Source organism: Alosa pseudoharengus, unplaced genomic scaffold, assembly GCF_046254945.1.
Source record: "Alosa pseudoharengus isolate Yale_2024_CS ecotype anadromous, Long Island Sound unplaced genomic scaffold, YU_APseudo_1.1 YU_APseudo_1.1_scf_7, whole genome shotgun sequence".
Taxonomy (NCBI): Eukaryota; Metazoa; Chordata; class Actinopteri; order Clupeiformes; family Clupeidae; genus Alosa; species Alosa pseudoharengus.
In genome coordinates, this window is record NW_027468859.1 from 35,268,308 (window position 1) to 35,279,890 (window position 11,583).

Here is an 11,583-nt window from a genome sequence, read left to right on the forward strand (position 1 = left end):
TTCAAAGAAGACGTGGTCAGCGTCCCCTGTTAACTTGTGGCCGCAGGCTTTCTAACCCAAGTGTTCGATGCAGCCTACGCCTCCCTAAATGATCGACGCGCCCTTCACCCATTACCATCGCTCACCGAGCATCCTCTACCAATAACGGGGAGTGGAGGCGCAGCCTCGCGTTGTGGGAGGTTTCATCGCATGGTGCTCTGGCTCTGAATGGGAGTAAAGAGGGATGCTGCGCGGATTCACAAACTCATCTGGACCCGTATTCAGAACAGTCGGACTGTAAAGGAACATAGCCTGGTCTACCTGGATTAAACATCAACAGGCGTTCTTTAAGGTCCTTGCATTTTCTTGCATGTATGGGCATGTCAAGCGGACTTGCTGGTTGATCATGGATAGGACTGAAAGGCTGGAGACGGGTGTCGCTCAGGTGACATCAACACCGTTAACTTTCCCCTCAAGTACCTAATGGACGCAGGCGAACAAGTGGGACCATGAGGAACACGCCAAACGCGTTTAGGGGTTTATGCCACCGTGGCACTACAAGAACAGTTTCGCAGTTTTAAGATATAGATCAGGAATTTATTCTCTAATATGTTATGATGAAAATGCATATATGCGCCTTACAGACCGCTCTCTTAGAAGCGCCCGAGCTCCCAGTAATGGAGACGATCTCAGATTTCGCGGTAATGAAGTGACAGTGCCAAAAAACACTCAAGCCACAGTGCACGGAACTGATTGCACACACATCTAATGTTACGTCTAGGTATGCCTGTTGTTACAATAAATGTGAAATATAACGTTGTCAAGATATTCAGTGTTCACGTGTCATAACGACAGCGAACTGTTTCGTGGATAACGTAACATGTCTGAAAGTTTCATGAACATGGACGCACAAACAGATGACAACACATGGTGTGTGGCAAAGAGAATGGAAATGTTTGTCTTTCGGAACGACGTGGCCATTTGATGCATTCCTGATCAAGAAGGCGGTATTTTGGATAAAGCTCTTGGACATCATCTCAACGACATCGGAGGTAGTGCAAGCACTGCAGACAGTTCAAAGTATTCAACTGGATGTGGTATGGAACGGCAACATTCTGGTTTCTTTCGCGCAGATGAATGTCATGTCAATCAAGTGCTGTCATCAAAAGACATATAGTTATCACTGAAAGTGGATGACAAGCCTGTGCAATGGAGTACAAGCATACGGCAGTAAAACAGTAACACTTGATCAACAGAAAAGTAACTTTTATGCTTACCGACTGTACTGCTACTCTGACAAGGTAAAATGAATTCCAGATTTCGGAAGAAGAATTAGTTCAACCCTGTCATATGGATCTAGTTCATTTTCTTTGGAGTCTCCTCAAACGTCATTCACCGACGGATGCTCCCACAGGTGTTTCAGGAAAGGTACAGTAACCTGAGGGTAGCTGAAACCTAGTCAGTAATGCAAGCAGTAGACATAAAAGTGCTACAGGATGAATAATTAATGTTACTGACAACCCCTCATATTCAATGTCATATTCCATCCGGTTCACGATGGGGCTGTGTGTAAGTGCTGTTATATATAAAGGAGTGTTACCCCTGATTCACACAAATATTCGCATAGAAAATGAATTAGCATAGAAAAAACCTACATTATTAGCATAGAAAAAAACCCTACATTATTAGCATAGAAAAAACCTACATTATTCTGTTATTTCTATTTTATACTTCCTTGCTAGAGTGCACTTTAAATAAGTATTGACTGTACATACTAATGAACATTTTGTTATAAAGAGTATTCATGACTAATTTATGAATTCCATTTACTGTCAAATGTCTTTTATATGAAATTGGACACCAACGTCTCAAGAGCTGTGTGTGTGTGTGTGTTTCCCTCTGCAGTTGCTTTTCTGCATCCAGGGAGCCCTTATCTGAAAGCATGCGCCTCCTGGTATGAGTGCTTGTGCAGTGGGCTAGAAGAGGACCCAGCTCCCCTTCCTTCCTGCTTCTCCTTCCTTCCCATCACCACCACCGCCAGCCCCTCTTGCACACATGCAGGCCAAGAAGAGGTACCTGCTGGTGTCTCTGGGGGCCTGTCTTCTTCTGCTTGCCTACTTGTGGGGACTGCAGATCGGGGAGTTTCACCAGCCGAGCCACCAGCAGCTGTACGCGGTGGCCCACGGTGCCCACGGTGGGGGTTCCAGACTGCCCAGGCAGCGCTGGCCTGAGTGGGGCCACTCGCTGGGCACCTACCTGGATGGGGTGGAGCAGGAGGAGGACAGCAGCCCCGTGGTCATCCACCAGCACTCCTCCCCGCGCGAGCGACGGGAGATCCGCAACAACATCTACAAGAGCCGTCGCTGCCGCATGGACACCTGCTTCGACTTCGCCCGCTGCGAGAGGGGCTTCAAGGTGTACCTGTACCCGCCCGCCAATGGCGAGAAGATCTCCGAGAGCTACCAGAAGATCCTGACGGCCATCGAGGACTCCCGGTTCTACACCACAGATCCGCAGGAGGCATGCCTGTTTGTGCTGAGCATTGACACACTGGATAGGGACCAGCTCTCGGCTCAGTATGTCCACAACGTCAAGGCCAAAATCCAGAGCCTTCCTTTGTGGAACGAAGGAAGGAACCATCTCATTTTCAACCTGTACTCTGGCACCTGGCCTGACTACACAGAGGAGCTGGGCTTTGATATTGGCCAGGCGATGTTAGCCAAGGCCAGCATTGATATGGATAATTTCAGGCCACACTTTGATGTGTCCATTCCGCTTTTTTCAAAAGACCATGCCCAGAAAGGAGGGGACAAGGGTTATTTGACACTCAATAATGTTCCACCATCGAGGAAATATTTGCTTGTTTTTAAAGGGAAGAGGTATCTCACTGGTATTGGCTCTGAGACCAGAAATGCTCTCTACCACATTCACAATGGAGATGATATCATTTTATTGACTACCTGCAAGCATGGGAAAGACTGGGAGAAACATAAAGATGGCCGATGCGACAGGGACAACGAAGAATACTCAAAGTAAGAACCTTATTTTGCTTTCTGTTATGTTGGCTGAAGTTCTTGCTTGGTTGTTTTTTGTGTGTGTATTAAAATGTAGCCAGCTGCAGCCTTCGAATCACCATGATCATTGTTTGGCTCCAAGGTTGTTTTGTTTTGGTTGGTTGGTAATGGTGAACTTGAGACCTGCATAACTCTTCAGAAAGTGCAAAGATTTTTACATTTCAGTGGGCCTACATCTGCAGTAGCCTACACTTTCACTTTGAAAACAGCACATTATGCCTGAAGGCAATATGATGTTGCATTTGCCAGCTTATTTGCATACACAAGCTGCTGTTTGGAGGTTTTAATCATCGAGGTGAGAGATTCATGTAACTGTGTCACATACACCTACTTCTTACAAAGAGGCACATAGCAAGCTTCTGTGAAGCTTGAAAAGTTGAAAGATGCCCGTCTTCAAGAATACCACGGTTAGGAATCATCCTGGGAACACTTCTGAAGGCAACATGATCCTTTGGTTCCTTTGTTCAGACTGGGAGAAAGCTTTGCGCTTCAACACTACAGGCCACAAAGCTGCAAAAAGAGCAGGATTGGAAGCCTGCAAATAAAAGTAGTTTGTCAGCAGAAGTTCACAGAATGGAAGACTTTACTTGAAACGCTCCAGTCACTAGATCCTGGATGCTTCTATTCAGACACATACAGCAATGTTAGAATGTGATTATCAGACTGTCAAAGAAAATGCTTTGCGGCTGACTTAACATCAGTAACAGATAACTGCAATGGTTTGTGTATGGCAGATCTCTCTGGTGATGGCAGTTATTTTAGAGCCCTTGATGTTTCGATTTGAAGGGCAATAAAAGGCAGTCTCTGTTTTGAATTGGGATCTGCCTCGGTACTGGGTTGAGGATCATAACTCATTGTGACTGTAACTCTTTGCAGAAATCACATTCCTCCGCTATGATGACTTCCCTTTTTTCCGTGAGCGCACCAAACGGTAACTTGCATAATCCAGTAATCCTCAACGGAACCATGTGATGCCTCAAACTTGCCTCATTTAACCTGGGACCACATGGGAAGAGCCGGCCTCCATTGTGTAGCGCTGCTGCCATTTGTTCTGTGCCGCTGGGCTGCCCCCGACCCCCCTCTTGCTTGCGGCGCAGCCCTGTTTGTGGACACAAGACAGTGTCATCTCTGATAATGCCCAGTCCCAGGTTTTTTAACTGGCATTCCAGGCAGCCCTGTTTTTTCAGTCAAAGCCATTGTTTGCTGGCTGTGAAATCCCACAGGTGCTCCCTGTGAAATGATTGGATTGTTTCTGTAGGGGAATGTGTGTGGTGTGTGTGTGTGTGTGTGTGTGTGTGTGTGTGTGTGTGTGTGTGTTGTGTGTGCGTGTGTGTGTGGGTGTGTGTGTGTGTGTTGGGGGGGGGGGGGTGGGGGTGTCCTCTGTAAAGTGGAAAAAGCTTCAGGGGGTTTTGTAGTTGTGTTATAAGACTGTCTGAGTGTCTGGAAAAGGACTCCTTTGATACTCTGGTGATGGGGAACACCTATCACAGCTGAATGTCAGCCAGTGTTAGACCCCCCCTCCCCCCACCTACAGATCATTTGTCATACTCAACAATTCAGAGCAAACCTTTTTTTCACTCAGCTGCATAGACGAATGTGAGCGCACCTTACGGTATGGAATACATGAGTCCTTTTGTGTGGTTAGCGCGCAATTCAGATGAAAGGTTGGAACGATCCATCTGTCCGGTGCAGTGACAACATTTTTGTCGAAGCATCAGTGTGTAAGTGAAAGGTTCTGACCAAGAGAGGCTTGCAGTTCAAATAAATAGCGGGAGATTGTGAAGTAGCAGAACTAGTCGATAATTGGCCCTTAGTTAGATGAAGCTGAGGCTCTGAATACTGGTCGGGATCATATGCCTCATGCTATGCTGTGCTGGAGGTGTTACAGGCAGATTTGACTCATAGTGCTACCATCCCTCCTACAGACCATTATAACCTGTTCCTAGAGGGTTTCCAATTGAAACGCTCAAAACCAATGCAGTTAGTTAATTAAAAAAATTAAATGAATTGGAGTATTTTAGCGTAATACTCAACAAAATGTTGACTTTGTTTTTGTTTGTCTCCAAATTACCTACAGTGTTGTTTTCTGTGCCACGGAAATGGTCTTCGGATCGCACGTGTTTGTGTACGCAGTCTATACTATCCAGGTGAACAGGGGCCCAATACTGACAACGCATGTTATGTTCATGATGCATTGAATTGTTTTCATTTGTTTATCATCCTAAGAGGAGATTTTTATAACATAGCATTAAAAGGGCCAAAGATTCAGGTGCTTCCTGATTGGATATAATGTACATGAAAACATGCTTCTGAATGACAGAGGCCACAGATGTGTGGTCAGATGATCAGACGAACTGTGAACTGGCCCGGCCGAGTTTTTGTGCTTCCGTAGATCGAAAGTGTGCTGGTCATCTAGTTTGTCTTGGAAAATTGGGCACAAGATGAATTGAACTAATGGCAGAGATTTATGTGGACTGCCAGCTCGTGGCCTGCGAGAGATTTATGAGCTGTCGACATGCAGAGCAGTGTCTGTCCATGACTCACAGTATGTGGATTGGATTGTGGAAGTCGGAATAATTAAATTCGGCTTCCTGTACACTGTTGACTCCCCACTATAATCTGGACCAACTGTGGCAAAAGGCTTCCTGTGGCTCAGCTGAGGAAATTAATACATAACACCATTCCCTTTTTTGTTCGTGACATACAGGAAGTTAATCTATGAAATGTTGCACGAGATAATTGAGATGTGGAGAAGAGAGTGAGAGGGAGAGAGAGACCCACGGAGAGAATATCTGTCATGTAATTATAGTAAATCCCATTTTTAACAAGCAGACTTGCTGAGTATTCGCTGTTTAACTAGGCTCTGACATTGTCCTTGATGAAAAAGAGCATAAATATATCTACTTATGGATGTGTCTTATTCAGTATCCAATCAGATGTAGGTTCCTGTTATCTATGTTCAATCTGGCCAAACCTTCAGACAGATAATGTGAATTCTTACAGCTTGCTAAAGCTCCAGCAGTGGAGATGCATCACACCAATAGTGACTTCTAAAGACACATGGAGCAAGCCTGAAAGAGTTCTCTTCAGAAATGGTGATGAAATGAAGAGCACATTACATTTTCAGCTAAATGTCTGGTTTTCAACAACAGCTAAGTCACAGTGAGAGGACAAGAAAAGAAGCCTTTGTTGATACTTTCAGATGCCCCACTCTCAGCACTTGATATGAGAAGCTCAGTGTTTTGAACTCATGAAGTTACAATTTCATTGTTTAATTCTTGCAAAATTTAGGAAAAATGATTAGTACTTAAGGGGTTTTATAATTGTAGCAGATGTGTAGTGCAAAAATGAGTTTGAGTCAAACAGTGCTTTTAGCTATGAAATACTTTTACTTCAAGGAATGCCATCTTGATAAAGCACTGATGGTGACGGTGCATCTTGTTTTGGGGATTGGAACTTGTCAACTGCTCTGAGTCAGTTCACTAGTAACTATAATTACGTCCCTATCCATGGGCTTCAAATGAATAGTTCCACAAAGGTTGGCTTTTGGTAGTCACTAACTGATTTTCTCCAGATTTGTTTCCAGTGTATTTAACAAAGCTTTACCAGCTTATTCTTTGTTCTGGAAACATTGTGGATGCATTTTCCCCACAATTTAAAACAATAAAACACAGTATTGATTGAAGCCAGTTTTAGTGGTAGAGCAGAGTGATAAGGGTTACATTTTGTACAGAGATGAGTACAGCAATTCCTCTTTCATAGCTAGGGGGCGCTAGGAACTCTGATATTTGGCTCAGCCCCCTCACCTCTGGGAGATGAAAACCCAGCTTCAATATGCAACTCTGACATGAATTGCGTAGCTTTTGTGTGTGTGTGTGTGTGTGTGTGTGTGATTAGTTGGGTCAGATGCATTATGTAAAAGCCTTAGCTTGATGCTTTTAGAGGACACCTATCCAGGTATCATTTTCATAAACCACTATAACCCCTTGCACTCACAGCCAGTACCCTTTTGAGGTAGACATTCGTTTTGAAATATTATTAAAACATCACCTCATCAGTGAGATTGCACAACCGCGAGCATTGAAATCCGCTAGCCACAGTAATGACGTTTTAATTATAAATAGTCTGCACACCAATGCTCCACTATATAATCTGTGGGCGGTGGTAGTGTAGTGGTTAAGGAGCTGGGCTAGCGTGCAGTAGCCTGAAAGTTGTCGGTTCAATACCCGGCTTCCACCTTGAGCAAGGCACTTAACACCAAGTTGCTCCGGGGACAATGTGGTCCCTTGTAATATAGCTGACATATGTAAGTCACTTTGGTCAAGAAGTGTCTGCTAAATGTAAAGTAATATAGTTATTACTATAGTTTTGGCCCAGCACCCATAGTTCAGATTCCTTGGATGTGCGTACTTCCTGGACGCTTTTCATAGTAAAGACGTTACCACACTTGTTGTGGATGTACAGTGCAGTGAGTTTGAGAGCTGCCTGTGGGTGGCCTCCGACAGTCCTGGTGTCCATGATTGAGCTGTTCACACGGAGGTGAGCAAGCTAAGATCAATCACAAGACTCCTCTGTGTTGGATGTCAGTGTCATTTATTTATTGTTATTCTTTTTATGCATTTATTTATCCATTTTTAGAGACACTTCAGAAGGTATGCATGAGATCAGAATGAAATCTATCTGATGTGCCCCTCAGAATTCATTTATTCATTGTAATGCAGTGAAAAAGAATAGCACACAGTTGTGAAATCATTAAAGTTTATTTAGTAATTGCTCTGTTTATGCTCTGCTACAGTAAAGATATTGTGTATTGACCTTATTGTTGACTGAAGAACATTTCAGTGAAAGTACTGGCTTAGTTCAGTTATTATTTTTAAATAATAAAATGTTGTATCCGTGAGGATAATGCATTCTCCCTCTATTGGCTAGAGCAGTGGTTCTCAACCTTTTTTGAGCAAACGCCCCCTGACCTTACTTTGATCTTCAGGCCCCCCCCCCCCCCCCACACACACACACATACAATAAAAAAAAAAACTACACCCCTGGGTAGGCTATAGGCCACTCACACTCATGCTATATTGCTTAAATAAAAAAACGAGCCCATTTCTGTGCTGTTTTGGTTTCTTCTGGAATTATAAGAAAATGTCCCTATGAGCCTATTTTATTATTAAGCAGATTTAGCCCACTGTTAGAAGCAATAGGAGACTGGTTGGGTAAAAAAAAAACACTAATAGCAATATTATAAGACGCCACCAACCCGTTCTCACTTTGATTGACATTCCGGGCAAACAGGGTGTTGATGGTAGGACGCCTTGAATGCTGATCCCTCAGAGACTTGAAGTAGGCCGGATCTTTGGATGCTTTGTCGGGATGTTTTTGAATTAAATGTTCCTGTAACCGCGAGGGTTTCATGGACTCATTCGACAAAATGTGATCATAAATCCATATATATACTGTATGGAATAAATCCATAATTGATGTAATTTGCATTATACTGTCAGCACTTTTTCTTGCTATCCACCATGTTTGTTTGTGTTGTTTTATTAAAGATGAAGACGTCACAGTGAATTGTGTACATTTTTATTGGTTATTGAACTGTTAAGCCGCGAAGCGCCCCCCTAGGTTGTATGAACGCCCCCCAGGCCCCCGTTGAGAAACCCTAGGCTAGAGGTTGCCGAGTGATTAGGGATTGCAGAAGCATGGCCCGTGGTGACCGCAACCGGGTGGTCACACCTCTTCCATCACACCTCCATTGCATGCATGTGACGATCAAAAGTCAATTGCACCCTGGATGGTTAGGTCAGAATTCCAGATTTGGCACAGTCAGACTCTATTAGCTCAATGAATAGAAATGAGTAGAAGTGTGATTGGCACCATGTTGCACGTGCCTACCACAAGTCAGAGTTTTGGAATAACAGGAATCGTGAATGATCATAATAAGGTTAGTACTTCCATGCGCATCAAAGTTTGCTTTCTCGAAGACAATTTGAACTTCTCTGGACCGAGCAGAAGTTCTGGCTAATTGCAGTTTCCCAGGGAGCGCATTTCTGATGCACGCGTATTTAAAAATCAGCTGTGTGCTCCTACTGTGCCTAGACACCTCTGATGCTCTTTTGGAGAGTCTTTTCATTATCTCAGCGCTGTCTGAGAGAAAGAGAGAGAGAGAGAGGGTGGGGGGAGAGAGAGAGAGAGAGAGAAGGAGTCGCGGAGAGGCAAAGCAACACTCGACAGCGGAGGACCCACATCAAAGCCCATTAAAACCTTGCGCTTGTCCCACTCTTGAGGTGAGAGTGCCTCTCTGCTAAAGCCTTTACTTTACTGCACTGGAACAAAAAAGAGTGTGTGTGAGTGTGTGTGTGTGTGAGTGTGTGTGTGTGTGAGTGTGTGAGTGTGTGTGTGTGTGAGTGTGTGTGTGGGGGAGGGGGTCATGATGTCACAAATGCACCAGTCATCAAAGTCGTGTGCTGTGCCTCAGTCAGTGGTCGTGTGGAGCAGCAGAAGATTCTACACCTCTCCGGGGAAATGTTTACTCCACCCCCACCTCCTCCCTCATCCTCCAGCCGTGATCCTCGCGGCGGTGTGGGGCCACGGCTAACGCACGCGATCGATGCTGGAGGAGAGAGAGAGAGAGAGAGAGGCAGAGCGGAGGATGCTACTGTAGGGTTTGAGGCTCCCGGGTGTTTTGAGTGTCTTGTTCCCTCCAGGAAGCGCAGGGACCAGCATTTGAACACCCACCCACCCCCCCAACCACAGTCTCACACACACACACACACACACACACGCACACATACTCACACACGCACACATACTCACACACACACACACACACACACTCACACACACACACACTCACTCACTCACTCACTCACTCACTCACTTCACTCTCTCTCGCTATCCCCACAGACACGCTATTCCAGAGACGGCTGGGTCAATCATCTTTACAGCATGTTTTATGAAGAGTGACACTCCCATGAATAAAACTGCACTTTATTTGCCCTGTCAAATTTGATTCATCAAATCGCTGCAATGGAATGTTCAAGAGGGTGTCAGGGATCGTCGCATTTCCCTCCACTTAGTACATCGGATACACACTCGACTGATGTAAGTTTGCAGGTGGTGCACCAGTCTTCCGTCTGTTTGTTTAGGGTAGAGAGGGAGAAAAAAATCAATCTCTCAGGTGGACTTCCAAGTACATTCGCTGGGACTACCTTAAACCACATGCATGTTCAATATATTAAATGTAGAGTTTTATTGGGCATGTGTTCTACCAAACGTTACTGAGCACAGTAGCGAATAGCTGTACATCTGTTCCAACTGAAATACAAACAGTGGGGATTCATACTGTAAGTTTCGACTGCGCTCTTGCTCAGATGACTAATGAAAAACGCTGGTTATTGGAGAAGACCACAGACTTTTTCTATTGCTTAAGTGTGGCTGTTGGTTCCAGTTGCTGTTTGCCAGGGATTTGTTGTTATCCTGCCTTCATTGTGTCTGTGGCTCTCTGCAAATGAATCTTCCTTTATGGGTTTAATATGTCGTGATTTGTGATGAAGCAATTTAATCCAAGGGGATTTATTGCTGTTTGTTTCTAATTAAAAAATGGAATATTATAAATGATCCACAGGAAGTATTTGACAGAATTTTTTGTTGGTTTGTTTTGCTTAATCAGAAATGCTAAGCCCATGCCACTCTCCCCAGTGGCTGACTATTGCTTATGTTTTATTGTGAAGACAGACTAACTAATTTATATAATTTCCACTTCAGATTTACTTCCAAATAATAATTGAAATTATACATGAATAGTGACCCATAGGGAGTTTATGACAATTGATTTTTACTAGTTGGCAAGTTTTTCATAATAGTTGTCAACTTGCTGACTAGTCATTCCAGTGCAGTGCTGGTGCTAGCTAGTGTTAACTGTTGGCAGTGGGTGTGTCATATTTATATTGTTTTTTTAGCAGACATGTTCTTATTGTCCTTTAATAGAGCTGTACACACCTTGCATGTCACTGTGGAACAGTTCTGTGGGGAGGTACTTCCATACATAGGAATATCTAGCACTTTTGGCCTTTAGCCATTTTGTCCATGACTGGTTGACTCCAGCCTCCGTCCGGCATCGACTAGTGTTTTTAGTCACCCGTGAATGTGTCTGAATGATGTGAGAAAGTAATGACCTTTGTGACCTCCCGCCTACATGAGTTGGTCTGTGAAAGCTGTGCACATACCCACCAGATGATAATTCCCATAATAACTCCCATAATTCCCTTTAATCTGCTTTGAGTTACTGCATTATGGATGCATGTTAAAACATCTTTTAAAGGCGCTCTAAGCGATGCTGGGTAACGTCACCTCTGTTGGCGTTCAAACAAAACAGAAAGCTAGCTCGCTACTTCCTCCCCCTCCCCCAAGGTTTGCCCAAGTTGTTTTGTGGTTGTTTTTGCAGCCTGAGTTGTCCACAGAGATCACATTTTTTTACAGTGTATTCAGGACACAGGCAGCTAGCGGATGGTGAGGTGATGTTAGCTGTAAG

General features: G+C 44.2%; 1 protein-coding gene across 1 annotated transcript in view; it reads left to right on the forward strand.

Annotated features, from left to right (window-relative positions):
- The first annotated feature begins 237 nt into the window (after positions 1 to 237).
- Positions 238 to 11,583, forward strand: part of LOC143109333 (exostosin-1) — a 246,452-nt gene continuing 235,106 nt past the window's right edge. Inside the window, exons 1-2 of the mRNA XM_076271986.1 lie at positions 238 to 1,407; positions 1,885 to 3,011. Of these exons, the coding sequence (XP_076128101.1) occupies positions 2,035 to 3,011 (977 nt within the window). The 5' untranslated portion in view covers positions 238 to 1,407; positions 1,885 to 2,034. The remainder of the gene's footprint in view (positions 1,408 to 1,884; positions 3,012 to 11,583) is intronic.